This window comes from Archocentrus centrarchus, unplaced genomic scaffold, assembly GCF_007364275.1.
Source record: "Archocentrus centrarchus isolate MPI-CPG fArcCen1 unplaced genomic scaffold, fArcCen1 scaffold_48_ctg1, whole genome shotgun sequence".
Lineage (NCBI taxonomy): Eukaryota > Metazoa > Chordata > Actinopteri > Cichliformes > Cichlidae > Archocentrus > Archocentrus centrarchus.
Window position 1 is genome coordinate 2,333,015 of NW_022060272.1, and position 23,710 is coordinate 2,356,724.

At 40.2% G+C, this 23,710-nt stretch overlaps 1 protein-coding gene across 1 annotated transcript in view; it reads right to left on the minus strand.

The window, feature by feature from the left end:
• Window positions 1–20,023, minus strand: part of arnt2 (aryl-hydrocarbon receptor nuclear translocator 2) — a 175,977-nt gene extending 155,954 nt beyond the window's left edge. The window contains 4 exon segments of the mRNA XM_030725130.1: window positions 6,138–6,185; window positions 9,757–9,785; window positions 9,787–9,869; window positions 19,736–20,023. Coding sequence (XP_030580990.1) covers window positions 6,138–6,185; window positions 9,757–9,785; window positions 9,787–9,869; window positions 19,736–19,766 — 191 coding nt within the window. The 5' untranslated portion in view covers window positions 19,767–20,023.
• Between the last annotated feature and the right edge of the window lie 3,687 nt (window positions 20,024–23,710).

Here is a 23,710-nt window from a genome sequence, read left to right on the forward strand (position 1 = left end):
TACATGTATTAAACAAACACTTGAGAAAGTACACGTTCAGAATGCTCACACACAAAGCGCTCTGTTGGGCCATTCATCCAGACGATTGGTTTATGACAATCGACCTCTCAGACGCATATTTTCACATCACCATTTATCCTTCACACAGGAAACACAGATTCGCTTATCAGAGCACACCATACAAGTTTCAGACTATCCCATTCGGGCTGTCATGAGCCCCAAAGGTGTTCAGCAAATGTGTGGAAGCAGCGCTGTCTCCGTTAAGGAACATTGGCATCAGAATATTCTTGTACATAGACGATTATCTAATATACTCCCGACTGCGGGAGCACGCGATCAGAGACTCCAGGGTGGTGTCAAACCACCTTACAGAGCTCAGCTTCAAAATCAACCTGGAAAAGAGCAGCTTGGAACCCGCACAGTATACAAAGTATCTGGGGCTCATTTTAAATTCCAGATCTTATCGCAGGATCACATCCTTCACTCAGTGCCTCTCCCTCTTTCAAGTGGGGAAAGTTGTGCATTTCCAACTCTGTTTCCGCCTCCTCCGCCTCAGTAATATCTGTGTTGCATTTGGGGCTGCTTATATTTTCAGCGTTGGGTCATGTCCCTACGTCTGTGCCCTCACCGTCATCTCGGTCGCTCTGTAAAAATAACACCATCATGGGCCGTCATAACACCGTATAGTGGCTCTCCAGCCTTGGAGAAACCCAGCAGCTCTTGTGGCGGGAGTACCTCTTGGCGCGGTGTCATCCACGATGACCATGACCACAGATGTATCTCTGTCAGGGTGGGCGCAACCATGATGTTTGTTTGGTCCCAGAAGCTCTCTCGGGCTCACATCAAAGTGCTGGAGCTGCACGTAGTGCGCTTAGCTCTAAGGCATTTTCTGCCATTTCTCCAGGGTCAACATGTTTTGGTGGAAATGGACAACTCCACAGTAGTTGCTTATATCAACCGCCAGGGCGGTACTCGTTCCCTGCAGCTGCACAGACTGGCCAGGGAAATAATTGTATGAAGCAGCACAAAATTCCTCTCTTTTCGGGCAACTCACGTGCCAGGTATTCTGAACAGGGGGGCCGATCTACTGTCCAGAGGGAACCCACTGTTCGGAGATTGGAGACTTCACCCGCAGGTGGTGGAGCAGATATGGCAGAGGATCTCTTCGCCTCGCAGGAAAACACATATTACCCACTGTTTTTCTCCCTGTCAGACCCAGTCGCCTCACTTGGCATGGACGCTCTGGCCCATCCATGGCCAGACACACTGTTGTATGCCTTTCCGTCTCTCAGCCTTACCACTCCAACCACAATCAGAGTGAGGGATCAAGGGCTGTCGCTAATTTTAATAGCTCCATGGTGGCCGTCAAATCACTGGTTAGCAAAAATAATTCAGCTCCTGGCGGGCGAACCGTGGCCACTCCCCATCCACCGGGACCTTCTGTCTCAGGCGGGAGGGGAGATATATCATCCTCACCCGGACCCGGTGGCTCTCTGGGCCTGGCCCGTGAAAGGTTGAATTTGAATGCTGCAGGCCTGCCTCTGAAGGTTATTGACACCATTCAGAATGCAACAGCTTCCTCCACATGCTCTCTTTACAGTTGTAAATGGCGTGATTTTGAAGAGTGGTGCTATGAAAGGCAGGTTATCCCTTTTCAGTGCTCTGTGGTGGAGGTGCTGTGTTTTCTTCAGGATTTGCTAGACAGAGAGAAAGCTTTTTCCATAATAAAGGTCTATTTGGCAGCTATTTCAGCCTGCCATGTCGGATTGGGTGATAAACCTATTGGTCAGCACCGTCTTGCATGTTGCTTCATGAAGGGGGCATGCCGTAAGCTCCCAGTCTCAAGGCCACTGGTCCCATTATGGGATATATCACTGGTTTTGGATGCACTCTCCTACCACCCCTTCAAGCCAATCGAGGCTGTAGGGTTGAAACTTCTCTCACTTAAAACCGCTCTACTGTTGGCTCTAACTAACTAACTACAGCCAAGCGAGTTAGTGAGTTACAGGCTTTGTCCATTCACCCCTCTTGTTTGCAGTTGGCCTCTGGTCTTACTAAAGCATGCCTGAGGCCAAACCCGGCCTTTGTCCCTAAGGTGATAGAGTCATCATCAGTGTTAATTTCGTTGACGAAATACTTTCGTCATAGTTTTCGTCGACAACCCTTTTTTCTTTTTTTTTTTTTTTTTCCATTTTTGGCCACAGCAGCTTTTTGTGACAGTGGAGAGAGACAGGAAATGGGGGAAAGATACAGGGGAAGACACACGGGCAAATCGGCGCCGGGGCCGGGACGCGAACCCGCGCCACCCGCACCACAACGCGGCATGTGAATGTGGTCGCCGGCTTCACCACTAAGCCACCCAGTCGCCCCGACAATCCTTTTTTCATGACGATAACGAGACGATAACTAAATAAAAACTACCTAAAAGGATAAAAATAACGAAATTAATTGACACTTTCGTCAACGAATGAAAAGACGAAAATGCTTGGCGGGAACGAAATCCAATCAGAACTTGTTTAATTTTGTGACAGGGCGGGACAAGTTAGGAAAACATCCAAACGCACAGTTGCGAAAATTTTCTCTAAACCCGGGAAGGGCAAACTAGCCTGTGATTTGTCTTTATTTCCAATAGAACAAAATTATGTAAACAATGTCAGCAAGGAGAAAGAGAAGAGCCGATGTATGGACACATTTGTCCTTTGATGCTGTGACAAACAAAACTGTGTAAACCATGTGGGGCGACTATCTCAGGTAAAAAAACGACAAATCTTAGACAGCATCTGCAAACCAGTCACCCAGATCTTCATGCAAAGTTAAGCATTTTAATGTCATGCAGGGTAAAGTGTTTTTCCCAGTTTAGCGTTTGTGTTTAGAGAAAATCTCCACACCGTGGTGGATTAGCCTTTCCTAATCTTAGTCCTGAACACTTCCCTGTACCTTTCAGAGTGTGTCCTGCTGTAAAACGCTCGTATAATCTCAGTAAGTTGGTGTTAATGATCAGGTGTGTGGGAAGCAGGTGAAACGCTAATGTTTCACCTGCTTTCACCGCTAATGTTAAATTACATTTTCGTCAAAAGACTATGACTAAAACTAAATCAAAATTTGCTGTCAAAATTAACACTGGTCATCATACAGGTGCAACACAGTAGAACTGCTGGCATTTCACTCCCCTCCTTTTTCCTCTGTAGAGGAGCGTAGGCTTAACACCTTGTGCCCTGTGCGGGCCTTGGGGTCATATGTGGACAGAACAGCTGGGTTCAGAAAATCTGATCAGCTCTTTGCACAGTCATCCCTGGCTCAGGCAGTCCTGGAGTCTAGTGCCTCAAGACTGAGCTGAGATCCTGAGCAGTACTGGAGCACAGCTTCGGGAGGGCTGACGCAATCCGGGAGTGGGCTATGTCTCCCATAGTGAAACACCGAGCGAAGTTAGAAAAAGAACATTGGGTTACTTAACGTAATCCCTGGTTCTTTGATGACAGAGTGAGGTGTTTCACCATCACTTCCCTCCTTGCTTGGGCACAAAAAGAAATCTGCTTAGAATGAGTAGGGAGGAGCTGGTCAGCCATGATAGTAGGAGGGGCGGGGCCCTGAGCACAGCTTGACAGGTCTGTCACAGACAGACATGGTGTCACTGGAGCTTCCGTAAGTGGTCACGCCAAGGGCGATTCCCATATTGAAACACCTCATTCTGTTATCAAAGAACCAGGGATTATGTTGAGTAACCCAACGTTCTGAGTATAGCTGTTTTACTGAGTATTTAATCATTTAAAACTTCAGCAGCTATTTTGTGTTTTGAGTTTAGAAAAGAAAAGTTATTACCAACACCACCAATGCCTTTGTTTCCTTATTTATCCAAACAGTGTTGAGCAGCTGTTTTGTGGATTATTTCATACGAAAGCAACCAGTCCCGCTATGAACTGCTCAAAAACAACAAAAAGAGGAAAAAAAAAAACAAAACAAAGCAAAACACTGACATGCAGTTCACAAGAAAAATTTTGTGAGCAGATTGTCAGGCACTCAACCAAAGGTATTTCTGTACTCACACCTGGAAAGTGTACCGATACTGACCTCACACGTTAAACTCTGTCCTGTTTAATTTTTATTTCTGACTTTTTGGAACCTGCAGTTAGTATTTCGAACAATATGGAAACACTTTCTTCATTTTTTGTTAGGATCACAATAGATGTCTTGGATCCCTGAATCAATGGAAAATCCTCTATATACCCAGCTGGCTAGGCCTACCTGGCATATCTCTCCTTATCCCCACCAGGATTGTGATCATCATACCTACAGCAAAGACAGGATATGTGCATATGTAACACCCTGGGCATATTTTATATCTATCTATATATCTATATCTATATATATCTATATCTATATATATATATATATATATATATATATATATATATATATATATATATATATATACACACACACACACACACACACACACACACACGCGCGCGCGCGCAGGAAAGGCATCAATTAGTAGCATTACTATCCATATTCAATTCTCATGCAATATTTCATCACATATTAATGCATTGTGACAGATGGGTTTGATGGAAATCAAACAAAAATGGACACAACAAGGTGGCAGTGGTTCATGTGGCAACATTTTCTCATGTCGTGTGATTTTGTTTCAATATATTTTTAGGGCTGTAACTTTGTTCATATTGCTAGCATTGGCTCACAAACATTACTACTGCGATCTCAAGGCACCAAAGAAATTAGTAAAGCAACAAGAAAGGAAGGGGTCAGACAAGCAAGAGCAAGAGGTAATCAAACACACAAGTGTTTGACGTGTTGTGGCATGCTAAAATACATATACAAACAAAGTGCCACAACATATTATCTTCCTAAGTTCTTAGTCATTGCACACTGGATTCTTCCAGTTTTATATCACACTTGTGTATGCTGAAGAAACTGAAGAAACACTGAACATGAAAACAGCTTGTCTAGCGCCAAAGTCTACGTGAGGTAAGAAAGAGACATTTTTGACTAGAATGGGGGCAATCTGATTGACCAGTCATGCTGTTGGTTTACTAAAATTTAGAAGCAAATCAAGTGGAAATTTGAGTCTCATAAGCAGCTAACAAGTCTCATAAGCACTTGTTTAAAAAAAAGGAAAAAAAATACAATAATTAATACTGTTTGTGATTTAATTAAGCATACAATGCCTGTAAAAGTCTATTTAAGTTGTATGAAGTCCAAAAAACAAACCAATCAAACAATCCAACTGCTAAATCTGCACTGCAGCACCACAGTTTGAATGCAGTGAAATTGTGACATTTTTGTGGAAGTTTCGCACTGTGCATGTTTATGGAAGAGTGTTGTTGCTTGTCTCAGAACCTTTTCTCTCTCACTTACTGTTCTGGTTTTACAGCCAAAATTGGTGCCACCTCACACCCCACTTTCCCCTCTCAAAAAAACAAAAACAACTTCCTTCTTTCAGTTCTTCTTTTCAGTGTATTCTTTTGCATCACTAAATGTCACATAATGAGAAGGAGGGTCAATGAAAGCTACTGACTATAGGAGACAGCAGTAATGATTAATTAATTAATGGCAATAGCATATGTACGAAGTGTACATGCAGTGGCACATCATTTCACAGTATTTCTCAAGCCACTAATCACTAAATGTGTCCATGGGACTGTAGTTCCTCATGTGGGCAGCAGAGAGCAGCTCCTCCTCTCCATTGTTACTATTAAACTTAGCAGATTCTGTCACCTCAGAAATAAAGCACTGACTGCACATCCCACACACTCACACACTACACTGGATGAAAAGGAACAAAGAATGAGCTGAAATGAAAAAAAAATGTGAGAGGACATTTGAGATGCTGTGACAGAGGAGGACTTGAGTCCCCTTAAGTAAACAGAAATAAATAATAACATGAGGTGTCCATATCAAGAGTACGAATAGGGTATCTGCAGGCTCTCAACGACAAATGCTTTAATGCTAACTGGAATTAAGGGAGCAATTCAAACCAAGCTAACTCCAACCAGGTTACAGTAAGCACTAACAATTTATTGGACCTGCCGACACCCTGAAACAAAAACTGTGTGGTTGTCTGAACTACGTACAAAATAATTTCAGGCAGTACTGATGCCATCTGCAATTGATGTTCTCACCTTGAAAATTTGCTAGGCCCCTCTCCGTCTTCATCATCAAAGTCCATTCTGAGAAATAACAACAGAAAAGAGAATTACCACTTCTACCAAAAAGAGTCACCTTCTCTTCATTAAATTTTGTATTTTCTCATAAAGTTAAACATATTAAATAAATGATATTATATAAATGTATTGGAAAGATAGCCACAAAAAAATGACTGGCCAATGAAATTCATTAGCCAGTGAATATGCAGCATCCTCGGTTTCTCAGTTTGATCTACCCCTCTCTTCTCGTCTGATAGTGATGGCAAAAACACTTAGCTTAAGGTTGTATAACTTTGCTAACCAATATCTGACATGGTGGCTACATCCAACTTTTATACTACGGCCTCCTATTAGATCACCACCATCTTTTTTTTTTTTTTTTCTAATCACTTTTACGCTACCTTCTCACAGGTGTAAAGCAAGTCTCTGTTGTTATTTAACAAGGTTTCCACACTTTAAGTTATCACCTGGAACCTAAACTTGATAACTAAAAGTGGTGAAACTGGTGATAGGAGAGTGTGTCCTGCTATAAGTCCAGGAGGAAACACAGAGCATCTATGAATACAACAGGAAAATGGGCCCTCGAGATGAGCTGCTTCAAGAATGTCTCAGACAACCTAAGACAGAAGATGATGAGGAACAGGAGGGGGAACTGTCATGGACGACCGAGCCCCTGCGTGGGATTTACCATTGACAGAGAGGAAGTGGCTGGCATCAAGAAATTCTACCAGTGGCTAGAAAAGGTCTGCTTAAAGTACAGCACAGAGGCTCTAATCAAGGTAGCACAAGAACAGGCCCCAAGCACCAGATCCATAGGTGTCTACCACAGCCAACAGGACCCAATTTGCAGACCATGCAAAGGTGGAAAAGTTTTTAAAAAATGAAGAGGCTTTGTTTTAAATAAAGATTATGCCAATACAAACAACAATCAGTGACACTATTTTTAAGCTGAGTAATACAGTGCAAAAAAACAAATATTTCTATAATTGAAAACAGTATATATGAGAAACATTTTTAAGATTTTCTTTGGCAGTGCAAAAAAAAATATTTTTTTTAGGTTGTCTGAGGAGCACTATGCTTTGGCTCCACATTTTGCTGCTGATCAAACAGAAGTGGTAAGCTGCCACCGTTTCATTTTGTTTTGTTTTGAGTCTTTATTTGAACACAAAAAATATAGAGAGGAAAGGGACAGAAAAAAATATAAATATGACAGTTAAAGTCAGATAGTACAGACAAGATAGTACAGACAAGATTACAAAACACTTAAACTTTTAAGTGCAGAGATTGTTTTTAGAGCCTTGCCATTAAGGCCAAGTTTCAGGCTATTCATATAAAGATTAAACACATTTTGCTTGTTTCAAACTTTGGTCTTTGGTGAGAAAACCTGCTGGTATGGATGTTATATTTTCCAAGAGTCAAAAATAAATTAACAATATACAAAATATCATTGTTCTTAAGAACTCTTGAGAGCACAGGGCTCACTAGAGGACATGAGGCCACCCTCATGAACTCTGTTTCTGATTGTTTGGTCAGAGACATTCACACCAGTGGCTTGCTGCAGGTAATTTTTTGTAGGGGTCTGGAAGTGTAGTTGTTAATCATGTTTCAGATGCTTTGGTGTTAATGAAACCCCCTCTAGCATCAGGTCAATTAAACTTCTATGATATTGATCTGGTCAGTTAAGTAGCAGAGGTGGTTGTTAATCAGTTTCAGCAGGTGCACTAGAGGGGCAACAAGAAGAGTCTTCTAGGGCAAAAATGGCTTTACAGGTGGAGGCCGCTGTCATTTTTTCCCACCTCATCTTTTCTAACTATTTTTTCACTAGTTTTGCATTTGTCAACGTCACAACTGGTAGCATGAGCTGATACCTGGACCCTATAGGGATTGTACAGGTAGTCCAACTCCTCCAGGATGGTACATCAATAAGGGCCTTTGCCAAATGTTTAGCTGTATCTTCCACTTTATGTTATCCTCAGATTAAAAAGTGTTTTAACTGCCATAATTATTATGTCATTATTTGGTAAGTATTTTTGTTTACATTTATTTGCATGAGGTAGAGTAAATGGTTGGTGGTTGTTTTCATTCTTCTTGCTGTTTCAAAGGTTTGAAGACTGATTGTGCAAAACTGAAATCAAAGTTTGATGTGAGCGTGAAACTGTCGAGTGAAATCATAAGGATTGTGATAGGTGGCTGTTTGAAGCCATAATTATTATGTCATTTTTTGATACACATTTTGTTTAAATAATTTTTATGTAGGTTATTTTTATGAATATTAATTTGTTTTTGTGTGAACACTACATGGGAACCTAAGAAATATGTTTACATTTTGTGTTGCCTGGGGACATGTTTAGTTGTTGCACTTCCTTTTATCCCAGGAATCAGCATTAAGCATTGAAGAAGTTAACAGTCCTGCTAAAGTTTAAGAAATGTTGTTTTTAAGGTGACATGGAATTGCACTTTTTTTTTATTATGCAAATGGACTCATTCCCTCTTGGTTGTGTTTAGCCAGGGAGGTCTATCTGTTTATGTTTTATGCTGAATTGCACATATTTATAGATTAACTTGTGCCGTCTATATGCCATAAATGCATGCTTACTTTGTACAATATTACACATTTTGCACACTTCTATGGTGGATTTGCTAACTGCATTGTTTAAGTGCTATTAAGATATTATTAAGAGAATAAATCCATCAGTAACTAAAAAATTGTGGTGTTGTGTATTTCCTGGAGGGAATGATGCTGTTCGTTCTTTGGAGTCATTTAAAGAGACCCATTTACTGTGTGCTGTTGGAACATTTTGGAGCATTTTTAATAGAAAATATTCTAACTAATATTATTGCCTGCTGCTGCTATAGTAAGGACCATCCAAGTTTGTGCTTCAATATTGAGTGAAATTCAAGTGTTTATTAGTTTCTTCCATGAATGAACTGAGTGAGATGTGTTTCTGTGCATTGCCCCTGCTCCCATGCTTTCTTAAAATAATAAATAATATGATTAAAACCATGTGCTAATTACTACTGTTCAGAAAAATCCTGAATATCAGCCATACCGATTATTAGATGGTCCCTAATTGTTAAACAACAGAGCAAGAATCAGCTCCAGTTTGTGGCATGTCCCACAGTGGAACTCAAGGAGTTTGCATTTAGCAAGTAGTGAGCTCACTGCTGCCAGTACTACCTGTGTAGTCATACCATTGTGATGTGCCAGAAATAACTGGTTAAATCTTATGTGGTTTCAGAAAGGATCAGAGAGGCTTAGCATTGTTACCAGCAGTATTAAAAATTACTCTTTGATGGTGTACTCATTGCCCAAATACAAACATGCACTTGCAGGTAAATTTAGAAAGCAGAGGACAACAGAAATTGGCTTGTCAGTACAGTTATACTGTAATATTGTGGACATTGCGACAGTTCTAAGCCTGAGCAAACTTTTATTTATGACAGTCTATCAGCTGACAATGTTAGCAGACTATTACAAAGGGACAGTTGGGTTTTATTTTTCACAGCCTTCAACACCCTAATTTTAAACTTTGCCACATAACTAGTATATGTCGGGGATTCGCTTCGACAGCAGATCAGCAGTAAAAATACTCACCCTCCTGATCTCCTCTTGCCCCCACGGCCCTGGGACGGCTCCTCCCCTCCTCACCTGTCCAGACCCAACAGCTCCTGGCATTGACACTGTTCCTGGCAACTCACTGCCCATTTCTGTAAGATATAACAAAGGAGTACTAACTATAGTTTTAATGTTATTTCTTTTACTTTTTCAAACAGGACTGGGTAGGTTTGGATAGGTTTTTTCCTTAATAATGAAACAATCATTTAAAGTTGCATTTTGTATTTACTCAGATTTAGTGAATCAATGTCAATGCACTATTATGTTTTTCAAGACTTTCTGGTGGCACATGGCAGCACATCACCTTACTAAGTTGTTGGTTTTTTCCTTGTAAAAAGATTGAAGTTAACTCTCATTTATCACGAGAAAAACCTGGACATACTTATATATAAAGGTAGCGCTGCAAGGTCGGCTGCATGACCCTAGGACACATATCCCCCTGGATGGTGTTCTGTAACTGCAATTTCCCAATGTGTGAACTTGTTCACCCACATGGCAATAAACTTCATTCATTCATTCATTCATTCATTCATTCATTCATTCATTCATACAGTCTTTTGGCACAATTCAACACTGCTCTTGTGCCTGAGATGTGTAGATGAGAGTGAAAACAGTAGCTCAGGGTTTTCTCTGACCAGAGTATAGTCTCATGCCAAGCTGGCTCAGTAGCTATGTAACTTACATGCCAGCGGATGGCAGAAGGACCTTGTGTTTTTTAATCATAGCACTGATGGGCTGTAGTACAATGGATGTAGATGCAGTTTTGCTGCAGCAAGGCCAAGATTCTTGATTGCTTAGGACAAAGACCTGAATGCTGAACTGACACAGTGTCCTAACCTAAATGGCAAGTGTAGAACAGCACAAAAACCTATATACAATAGCTTGCAAAAGTATTCATACCCCTTGAACTTTTCCATATTTGTCACATTACAACCACAACATAAAATATATTTCACGGAATTTTAATGTGAAAGACAACGCAAAGTGTATACAATTGTAAAGTGGAAAGAAAATTATACATGATTCAAAATATTTTTACAAATAAAAAACTGAAAAGTGCGGTGTGCAAAAGTATTCAGCCCCCTTTTCTCTGAGTGCAACAATTGCATTCAGAGTTGCCTGATGACTGCTAATGACTAAAAAGAGTCACCTCTGTGTAATCTAATCTCAGTACAAATACAGCTGCTCCGTGACGGCCTCAGAGGTTGGTTAAGAGAATATTGGGAGGTAAACAGCATCATGAAGTCCAAAGAACACACCAGAAGGTCAGGATAAGGTTGTGGAGAAGTTTAAAGCAGGCTTAGGCTATATAAAAGATTTCCAAGCTTTAACATCTCACGGAGCACTGTCAATCCATTATCCGGAAAATGGAAATCAGAAATCAGAATACTTATTGATCCCAAAGGGAAATTACTATTGTTACAGCTGCAAGGAAAGAGTATGGCACAACTGTAAACCTACCAAGTCAAGGCCGTCCACCTAAACTTACAGGCCGAGCAAGGAGTGCACTGATCCGAGATGCAGCCAAGGTGACTGGACAAAATGCAGAGATCCACAGCTCAGGTAGAGGAATCTGTCACAGGACAACTATTAGTCGTGCACTGCACAAATGTCGCCTTTATGGAAGAGTGGCAAGAAGAAAGCCACTGTTAAAAGAAAACCATAAAAATTCCCATTTGCAGTTTGCCAGAAGCCATGTTGGGGACACAGCAAACATCTCGAACAAGGTGCTTTGGTCAGATGAGACCAAAATTGAACTTTCTGGCCAAAATGCAAAACACTATGTGTGGCAGAGAATTAACACTACACATCACTCTGAACACACCATCCCCACTGTCAAATATGGTGGTGGCAGCATAATGTTCTGGGGCTGCTTCTCTTCAGCAGGGACAGGGAAGTTGGTCAGAGTTGATGGGAAGATGGATGGAGCCAAATACAGGGCAATCTTGGAAGAAAACCTGTTGGAGTCTACAAAAGACTTGAGACTGGGGCGGAGGTTCACCTTCCAGCAGGACAACGACCCTAAACATAAAGCCAGGGCTACAATGGAATGGTGTCAAACATATTGATGTGTTAGAATGGCCCAGTCAAAGTCCAGACCTAAACCTAATCGAGAATTTGTGGCAAGATCTGAAAACTGCTGTTCACAAACGCTCTCCATCTAATCTGACTGAGCTTGAGCTGTTTTGCAAAGAAGAATGGGCAAAAATTTCAGTCACTAGATGTGCAAAGCTGGTGGAGACATACCCTAAAAGACTTGCAGCTGTAATTGCAGGAAAAGGTGGTTCCACAAAGTATTGACTCAAGGGGGCTGAATACTTGTGCACACCGCACTTTTCAGTGTTTTTATTTGTAAAAAATGTTTTGAATAATGTATAATATTCATTCCACTTCACAATTGTATACCACTTTGTGTTGGTCTTTCACATTAAATTCCAGTGAAATATATTTATGTTTGTGATTGTAATGTGACAAAATATGGAAAAGTTCAAGGGGTATGAATACTTTTGCAAGCCACTATAGGCTTTACTTCTGCCTCAACACCTGAATCTACTATAATGGTGACTCAGGGATACACGCATTCTCTTGCACACAACCATTTCAATGAGCTTTTATTGAATAATGATGCCAATAAAATGCAGGCTGGCTCTTCTATTCAATATTAAGCTTCTATTGTGTTACTACATCGTATGCTACTTCAGCCTCCATCATCCTCTCATATTTACCTACCTACCTCTGACTGCCACTGCAACATTTTTCTCTTTGCTTATCCACAAATCCTTTCTGTTTGGCTCACTGTTTGCCTTTCCATCTTTCCACTCATTCACACCCACTCATTCAGCCAGATGAAATGGATAAGCGAAACAAACCTGCTGGTATGCCCTAGCGCACCAGTAACATGGTTGATATTTGATACAGTGCGTGTTACTGCATCCAGAGGAACATGCATACACAGTCTCACACATACACCAAACTGAAGGGCCTTCCATCATTCATTTATGAAGTGAATCATTCAAAGTGTTACAGCTATCACACAATGGCACACTATGAACTATTTTAGAGAATTTGTGGAGTGCGGGTTTCTATTTTTTCCAGACAAAAGCTATGACCATTAAATTAGTCGATGTGTCTTTACATATTTAAAAATTAGAAAGAAGATAAGGGACTACAGAACGAGGCAAATATTAACTTTATATGGCTGTTCACCTGTTCAGCTAATACCATCCACTAATATCCACTAAATAAGGTGGGCTAAATATTCATCATCATTGTCTGTAAAAAAAACGCGGGCAAATTGGCGACGGGCCGGGACTCGGGGCCTGGGACTCGAACCCGGGCTGCCCGGGCCACCCGCACCGCAACGCCGCATATGTATGTGGTCGCTGGCTTCACCACTAAGCCACCCAGGCGCCCTGGACAAAATAATATCTTGATATTTTTAACCTGAATGTTGATATACAAAATATATCTTGATATTTTTTCTTCCCAAAGGTAAAAACAGAAAGGCACTTTTGAGTCAAAGCTATATGTCCCAGATGTCACACAAACACTTTTATTAACATTCAGCTGTAGATGTACAGGAGAAACCGCTCAAAATGAAACCTCTGGCATATTTAAATAATAATACTCCTCAAATAAATGAATGCTTTTTTGCTGCATGACAAAAGACTCGCAGCTGTGCTATTAAAATGTAAATAGAAAAGATACAGAGCAAAAATAGCAAAAGGCTGACTGATTCTTTAAAAAGCCAGTCTGCAGTGAAGTAGACTTCACCGAAGTGCTTCCTCCTGTGTAAGATAACAAAATATGTAAACAGACTGAATGAACAGACTTCCATCCTTCAGTAAGCAGGATTTCAGCCAGCTCAGTAAATCCATAGACATATACGCTGACGTATCATAGCAACGGGCCCACCTCCTCAATGAGGCGTCGTATCAACCAGCTGCATCACGAGGACACGAACAGACCTACTTCCGCTTTAAGGTCACGTGACTTACGGTGCATATCAACACCCAGGTATTCTCGGTAGTGATGTTCTATACCACAGATTTCCTTTCCGATCCAATACTGAGTAAAATTCAAGCTGGTATTGGTGATACCGATCCGATACCGATACTTTGTGCAAAAATCTTAAATGAAATAAAATCACTGGGCAAAACAAATGACAGGGCTTATTCAACACAGATTGCTTAAGGCCCTTTCACACCGGACGCGTAAATTCCGTGCGAATGTTTCGTGCGTTAAAAATATTTTTGGGACTCTCCTGTTCTTAATGCAGCCGTTCACACCGACCGCGTCATTTCACAGGATGAATTTGCGGCATTTATTTTTTCGGATCAAGTTCGATTTTTCTGACTTTCGCAAGCGAACAAACAGGACTGACCAATCAGAGTGCTGCATTTAGCAGCATGCGAGGTCATAGCTCAAAACACGAACCGATGTACTGAATATACAGTGATGTGGGAACAATAAAATCATAATATTTTACCTCAGACACACAGCTACACGCTGCTCCGGGTCAGTCGGCTCTCTAATATTATCCTCTGCCTCCTCACATGTGATCCCAACTCTGCCAACAAGAGCTCAAACTGTCCCACTGACATCCAGAAATTTGAGTGAAAGCATCCGTGATGCAGCTTCAGCTCCGTGATCAAACCATGAAACTCTCCCTGCTGCTGCTTTCTTATGAGTTGGATGAACCCATAAACTCTGTTTCTTCCTTCTCTTGTTTAGAAACATCAGGACCATTACATCATCACTTGATGTCGACTGCATTTTTTTTCCCACCGCGCGTTATATAGGGAGGATTTAGTCGCAAAAACGCAATGCGTCCGGTGTGTATATAGGTTACACGACAGGTTCGCATTCGAAAGATTCGGAATTTCATGTCGTTTTAATGCAATGCATCCGGTGTGAAAGGGCCTTTAGTCTTATTTAGATTGAGCTATATGGATTCTCTCCAAATAGCCTACAATAACAGAATACAAACATCAAGTGTTTGTAATCCGGTCATTAGGAGACTCAAATTAAAATTGCCAGTAAAACATTTTAATAAATAAATGCCACAATAATTGCATGTTTGTCGATATACCTATATTTTAAAATGATCATTTAACAAATAACACAAAGTAGACTGATAATAAATGAGTTGTATTTTATTGGTAAAATTTTATTTTTTTATTTATCTTTTCTAGTATATATTTTTTATATTTCATCATAGCAGTTTTATCACAATTGCTCTGTATTATTTAATGACAACTACAAAACCACTTTCAGTTATCTTACATTTTAGGAAAGCTTACTTGAATAAATCTCAGCTTTTTTTTTTTTTTTTACCTCTGTGAGATTATCTCACGTAGGCATATTACAAATATTACTCCAAGCTGAAATCATGAAGCTATGTGCTGAAGCATGTGTTTATTTCGTTACTTATACTATCTTAATTAATTAAACTCAAACAGCGACCGTGCTTATCGCCCCTTAAAATGCTACATTTCCTTTCTCTGTACCTGGATAGTACCTGCCTGCAACACCAAAGGACTCCGTCTGTCCTGCCCTAACAGCAGCACCTGACATTTGGCTCTCCTCCTTGGTCCAGGTCATCATGTACGCCTCATACTCAGTATTGTGGTGTATTCTGAGGCGTTTAACGAGGTTTGTTGTGTTACCACAATTTCTCACTGTTTTCCCACAAACAGTTTGCATCTTGGCTATTTGTGGAGCTGAAATAGCTCCACACGTGACCATTTGCCACTGTGTCTATGTTTGAGTGAGTGAATGAGCAGTAGCAGCAGGCTGCGCTTGGGCATTACGTCCTTACGCATTACACACTTACCAGGTGGAAGAAAAAGTAGTTCCCATCAACCCCATCTCATTTAGGCAAGATCTCAATAATTTAATTACTTTCTAATGTGTTCTTGAAAAGATACAATATCACAAATGACTGAAGTATTGAAAGTATCGATACTTGGATTTGAGAATCGATTTTAAAGCGTAAAGGTCTGGTTTTTGAAGTATCGATATTTCAGTATCGATCGACACATCACTAACTCTCGGGGGTCTGGGTGATGCCAAAGCATCTGAACGGACGCAGTACAAAGGCTGTATGCACACAACACACAGCGATAGTGGAGGATTTCAGGTTAACAAACAGCTCTCCAAAAGTCACTGAGGTCACTGGGAGAACTCGCTAAATTTCTCGCTAGTCACTTTTTGGAAAAAAAACTCTCTAGGGGGGGTCTGAAATGCTCCTAAATCTAGCGACAAAGTCGCTAAGTTGCAACCCTGTATGTGGCTCATTAACTTTTAACATTTCCACAGCAAAGCTGTGAAGTCTGGGTATGAAACACTTCCCTTGGACTTATTCTTCTAAGGTTTATGACTTGAATAAATCAAAATCTGCTGACTTTAATACATGTGTATAATAGCATTCTGTTGTTTGACTACTCAGATAATGGAAAATCATTTAATTACTAAGCAAAACTACTTTATCTGATCAATTAACAATTTAACAAATATTCACAAATTTAACCAATATCTTAGCACGCACTGTCAGCTCTATTTCAGTAATTCTCTGTACTGCAGATTAATCTGTATAATGCATGGCCTGAATCATCTTTGTCGTGTCATATCATTTCACTTCTCATGTTTCTCAAGCTCTTACACCAAATGGATCTGAATCACAGCCAAATGAAGACACCTCTGCAGTGACACGTGGTTCCCACATCCCTGTGTATCTGGTCTGAGGTCAATGTACCTGACTCTTCAGCCATACCAAGGGAAACTGTAAGGTTAATCACAGAGTACAGAGCAAACCCCATCTTTAATGCTACACAGAGCAGCATGACTTAATGCCAACTTACTTTCATTGTCAGATAAAGGAGCTCGTACTGCATGTTCCCACCACACATTGTAGGGGCTCAATACAGTACAAAAAGCATAACACGAGAAGAGAACAGTCAAAGCCGTAGGTTTACTGGCTCGGATGGTTGGATGCAGCCTACATGCAAGTCATAATACTCATCTGCACTGACTGACAGATCTTCTTTGACCAAGAAAGAGGATGGATTTTGTTTTGTCTGCTGACAGTCTTCTTTTTCTTTCGGCTGCTTCCTTTAGGGGTCTCCACAGTGGATCATCCACCTGCAACTCACCCTCTCTCTAGTATCGAACTCTATCACACCACCCCTCAACATGTCCTCCTTCAGAACATCCATGAGTTTTTTCTGTGGTCTTCTTCTTTTCCTCCTGCCTGGCAGCTTCACATTCAAAATCATTTATCCAATATATCCTACTATCCCTCCTCTGCACATGTTCATGTTAAAACTTGCCTCTCTACCTTTCTCTCCAAACTGCTCAACCTGAGTGGTCCCTTTGATCTACTAATTTCTAATCTTGTCCATTCTGGTCACTCCCTGCCTCCCGTCTTTTTGTTAGTGCCACCATCTCCAAACCATAGATCATAAGGTCTTACTACCATCTTGTAAACCTTCCCTTTCACTTTTCCTGCTATCCTTCTGTCACAAATTACTCCTGACACTGGTCTCCTCCCACTCCTTGCTGCCTGCACTCTCTTCTTCATCTCTCTTTTTTTCTGCAGTTTCGACTGCTGCCAATGCCCTTCCATTATCAAACAGGACTATTCATTGTTCATTCTAACAGCACCTCATTTCAACACTCTGTATGCAGCTAAAGCACTAACAACCAGCCAGTTCTTTATTGATATTCCCTTTTCATTTACACTGTGAATGAAGTGATGCAGAGCATGAAGTAGAATATGGCTGAACCGTTTCTTCTAGAGAGTCTCTGTCCTCCATACAGGAAAAAATTACTTTGCCATTCTTCAGTGTTATTGCCACAGTACTTTCTCAAATTATCTCAATTTGATTTAATTTAAACTACAATGACAGATGATTAGGTCACATTAAAATGATTTTCAATACTGCATCAAGCTCTTGAAAAACCAAGTAAAGTCTGTTGCTCTCACTTTCACTATGTTCAGTTTATGGCTTGTTAAGAAGCTTTTATTATAGTAGCATAACATGTTATATTCAACTATTATTTTATTTGATTTCACCTAGCTCTTGTGTGCTCCACCCCACATACAACACATTGTGTGTGAGGAGGTACACTCACAGTAAGACTGAAAGCACAGGAAAAAAAATGGTGTAACTGTAAATTACGGCAATGTGGAGAAAAGACTCTCACACTGAGCTGAAATAGGGTTTAGCACAAATAAATAAGGTGAATAACATATATAAATTTTTTTTGTGTATCTTTGTCCTGTTTTCATTTATTACTTTAATAATAAATACCAATTCAGTAAATGTATAATCTTGGATGTTTTTAACTGGTTACATAAACTCATGAAAGCAATGCTTAGAATTGAAATAAGAATTCCCTGCCTCTTCCTTAAAATTAATAATACAGCTTACTCAGTTAACAGTGGTATATTAGTATTCTATCAACAGATTACCGCTGCCAAGCTATGATATTCGTACTGGAAAAAGTTTACCCATACAGTGAGGGGATCTAGATCTGGGATGCTATGCTATAGAGGATAATTTGCTGCCTCCATTCTGGCCTAACAAAAGTGCCCTCTTCCAGGATGACGTTCAGAGAGCTTGTGCTCTTACAGAATGGTTTGATGAAGATGAAAATATGTTGTTCCAATCCTACAACAGCATTCTAAATACTTCCTGAATCAATCCCATGGAGCACTGAATCTGTTTTACCACCTTACCATCACTTTGTGTTTGTTTTCCCTTTACATTGTCAACTTTTGTACGTAAACCACATTGCCTAACGGTAGCGCCGGTCTCTGGCTGCATGACCGCAGATGCTTGTCTCTGGATGAGTGATCTGGAACGATCATTTCGTTGTGTGCCTTGTGCACTAATGACAATGAGTTGAATCTAACATCTAAATGGGCAACAGAGGAGTTCACCAGGAATGGGAGAAGTATGAAAAAAAAGCATCAAATATTTTTCTTTTTTAAATGTAATATGAAAAGTACAGGCACTGGCTACTTCATTGTTTTTAACATTTGGTTTCACTTCAGCTTTTTGTTATTACTTCGGTCTTCTCTGATGTTGGTCCATCTGGATGATAGACAAACAACAGAGCAAGCATGAGTAGCCCACAGACGGTTGTACCATATATTTTTGACTCTGCCCCCATCTGACAACAGATGCTCTCTGCAGGTAGACGGGCAGTCCGTAGTTAGACTGCCTACACTCACAGCTGAGCCATAATTTCCATTCAAGTCAACAGCATGGGCATGATTTCTGCAAGTTTTGATATTATACAAATTAGGTTTGCTTGTTTTCGCTGTGGTTCGATGCCGAATTCATTTCAAGTACTTTGCTTATTTATCTAAAACCAACAGGAAATGCCTCGTGCGTTAGCAGATTTTTAAATAGCTACGATTTTTGTCTTTGTCCAAGCAGACTATAACGTATTGAATGGCTTTTCTGTGCAATAAAGAATGAACAGGCAAGGAAGAGAAATATACAAATAAGCCAAATGACTGTTCCCCTTTCATGACAATATTTAAATATCTTAGCGGTAACACACAGTATATGAAGGGGAATGAGGTACGGCAACAATATGCAAAATAACCTTTTGTATCACCGAGAGAGGAAAGCAAAGGATTGGATAAACGAACCCATAGAGCTAGCAGCTTTACGGGACACGAAACGGAATAAAAGTATGACAACAAATACGCAAAAACTCATAAAATCACATAACGACCAATTTGTTTCGACATAAGTTGGCTGTAAAACCGTGAAGAATGGCCTCGAGGCGGCGTGAATGTCGGCTTGGTGGGGGAAGGGGTATGGATGCTGGAGCCAGGCTACGGCGGCCTGTCGGAGCTTCAACCTTCGAAATAAAACGCCGCTGCATTTTCTTTATTAGAATCGTTAACTTTCTGTTGACACTAAAATTGCTCACTTACCAGACGGGTTGACCGCAGCGGGGGTTGCCATATTTCCTCAGCGGAGAAAAATAACAAAACGGCGGCGATGGGGATGACGCACAATACGGCTCGAGAGCCCCTGTGAGAGACTGTCTCTACTCTGCGGGATTAGCACGAGAGGCCCGGTCCAGCCTCTAACCTCACATCCGTTAAAACGGGGGAAAATAATGTGGACTCAACCGGCTAGCAAAGCCTGTGTAGAATTATAGATAAATATACCACGTATCTTTAATGGGCAAAAAAAATCTCTAAATCCAGATTTAATAAAATGCAAGATGTCTGAATGGTAATACCGCGAGATTTTCAGCTTGCTTGAATAAATTAATGTCATACAGTGTGGCTGCTGTACGTAACGTAAGGCGCTCTGAAAGTAATGCTTCAGTGTTTTCAGAGGGCTTGTTAGTTGGGACGTTTGGGTAAATACATTTCCATCTTTACAATTGTTCGGTGCTCTTGCCAATGCCACCGAACCATGTAGTTGTGGAGCTATGGCAGCTCACCTTGGTCAAGAGAACTTCAGTTGCGACCCTTTACGTTTTTTTCTGACTTGCTAAACTGTTATCTGCCATTCTATGACCCACATTCTTATTGTCCTAAACCTTTTAATATTAAATTAATCACTTTTAGCAAAACCTTTAACAGTTAAGACACAATGCACAGATCTTGTTTACTCTTATTATAAAACTCTAAGCACAATTTCACTTACAAACACTTTTTGGACAGTAGTAACCTCAAGAGGTAGACGTTAAACACAAGTACAGCACAGATGTCATTTCTTAAACAAAACTAAAAAATTTTTACACTTGATGGTGTGAAGAAACTAAGAGCAAGAAGAAACTGGAGAGAATGATTTACTCGTGATGCCTCCTTTTCTCACGTTAGATGTCAGTGTGTGAGAAAATATGAAAGGAGACAACGTTGCGAGTAAATCATGTTCATATCTATAAACATGAACAGATTGAAGAAAATGATTAGAACAGAACATGGTACTTACGTAAGTTTTATATGTCTTATTAGATTTATATGTCTCATTCTATAATTTCCTTCTAGAAGAGACTTGTTTCACGTGTTTTTCATCTTAAATAATTATTATTAGTATGAATTAGGGACATACAAAAGTGAACGGACACACTTTTCATGAGTAAATTATATACTACATATTCCCCGGCCATTTTGTTAGGTACACATGTACACCTGTAGACATGGACAAGCTAACCTGCTGAAGTTCAAACTGAGCAACAGAATGGGGAAGAAAAGTGATTTAAAAGTTTATCTTTGAATATGGCATAGTTGCTGGTGCCAGATGAGCTTGTCTGAATATTTCAGAAACTGCAGCGGTAACTCAATTAGCCACTCAACCAAGGTATGCAGAAAACCTCTGAACCCACAACATGCTGAACCTAGAAGCAGATGTACTACAGCAGGGGAGGACCACAGCAGGTACTACTCCTGTCAGCTAAGAAAAAAAGCTGAGGCTACAAAAGTTGGACAGCAGAAGACTTTGCTGGGTCTGATGAGCCAATTTCTGCTGCAACATTCCAATGGTAGGGTCAGAATTTGGTATAAATGACATAAAAGCATGGATCCGGCCTTCCTTGTGTGACACATCGCAATGTGTGGTCACATTATGTGGTTTAATTTTGTGGTATTGTGTGAATTTTGTTTGTAATTTTATTAAATTAGGATCCTAGTTTTCTGATTTCTGTTACAAGATAAACGGAGTGCTATCCTGAGTTACGCCACATGGGGGCACCTTCGCCTTAGTGAGATGGCTTAGTGTGGCTTCCGCTTCTGTCTTCAGACTCGGCAGAAGCGGGAGAAAGAAACACACTGCTGTCGTCCTTCTCATAATTTTCCTGTTTTTTTTTTTCAGGATAAAATGTAATCTGTTGGCAGCCCACTCACTAGAGGCCTGTTACACTTGTAACAGATGATTATGGTGATGTAATGATGTGGGGGATAGTTTCTTGGTGCACTTTGGGACCCATAATACAAATTTAGCATAAATTTAATTTAAACATCACAGCCTACCTGAGTGTTGTTGCTGACCATGTCTATTCCTTTATGACTGCAGTGTACCCATCTTCTGATGGCTGCATCCAACAAGGTAATGTGCCATGTCACAAAGCTTATATAATCTCAAACTTGAACATGACAATGAGTTGACTGAACTCAGATGCCCTCCGCAGAACGGGAAATTAACATGTATGTCCAGCTGACAAATCTGCAGCAACTGTGTGATGCTATCGTGTCAATATGGACCAAAATCTCTGCAGAATATTTCCAGCACCTTGTTGAATCTATGCCACAAACAATTAATCAATCAATCAATTTACCAATTTATTTATATAGCACATTAAAACAACAGCCGTTGACCAAAGTGCTTCACAAGGCATAAAACATAAAACAACAAATAAAATAATATAAAACATAACATAAACCAAAACTAAAAACACAATAAAACCATAAACAATGCAATAAACAATGATGGACTGTAATAATAATGCCAGTAGTAATGCCAAGAAGATCTATCAACCAGTCTGAAATGCACGTGCGGATAAATATGTTTTAAGAAGTTTTTTAAAAGTAGTAGGGGAATGAACTTCTCCTATGTGGAGAGGAGGGTCATTCCAGAGTTTAGGGGCAACCACGGCAAAGGCTCTATCCCCTCTACTCTTCAAATTAGATTTATATCTGGTCAGTAGCTTTTGATCTGAGGACCTCAGTTCTCTAATTGGGATGTAGGGCCTCAACAATTCAGTTAAATAAACAGGTGCTAATTTGTTTAGACTCTTAAAAACCAGAAATAGTATTTTAAACTGGATTCGAAAAGAAATAGGAAGCCAATGTAGAGAGACTAAAATGGGCGAAATGTGATCACGCCGTTTAGTGCCTGTCAACAGCCGTGCTGCTGCATTTTGAACTAGTTGTTGGCGATTGGAAAGACGCTGTTCACATCCCACACAAAGCAAGTTGCAATAGTCCAGATGACTGGTGATGAAGGCATAAATTGCTCTCTCCAGGTCCACTGGTGAGTGGACCTTTATTTTACTTAAAAGTCTTAAATGGAAGAAACATGTCTTGCCTACCGAGCTAATCTGTTTATCAAATTTCAGAGCAGTATCAAAACTGGTGCCAAGGTTTCTAGAAGATGGGTGCACAAAGGAGGATAAAAAGCCTAAGGCACTATCATAACCATCCAATATGTGAGGATGACCAAATAGGAGAATCTCTGTTTTATTTTTGTTTAATTTAAGAAAGTTAGACTGCAGCCATAAATGAACATCCCTTAAACAATCCACTAAGGTATTCAAAGATGAATGATTGTTAGGTTGAAGAGGGAGATAAATCTGTAAATCATCTGTGAAGCAATGAAAAGTAATGTTATGTTTTTCAATAATAGAACCTAGAGGGAGCATATATAAAGAAAAAAGAATAGGACCTAGTAAAGAGTCCTGGGGAACACCTCATTTAAACTGAGATACAGCAGATGAATACTGGCCTGACTGAACAGAGAAACTCCTGTTTGATAAATAGGATTGAAACTATTTGAAGGCAGTTTCTCTAATGCCCATACATGATTCAAGGCGTAAGATAAGGACACTGTGGTCAACAGTATCAAAGGCTGTTGACAGATCAAGCAGCACCAGTATGGCTTTCCAGGGTCAAGAGATAAAAGTAAGTCATTAAAAACTCTTACCAGAGCTCTTTCAGTACTGTGCCGCAATTTGAAACCAGACTGGAATTTCTCAGAGATGCCATTTGAATCATGATAGGATTGTAACTGTATAAGTTCCACCTTCTCTAAAACTTTTGATAAAAAAGGAAGCTTAGAAATCGACCTGAAGTTAGAGGGTTGGTTTTGGTCAAAATTACTCTTTTTAAGAAGAGGATAAATGACTGCATGTTTGAGGGTAGTTGGAACATAAACTTCAAAGAGGAACATCATTAAAA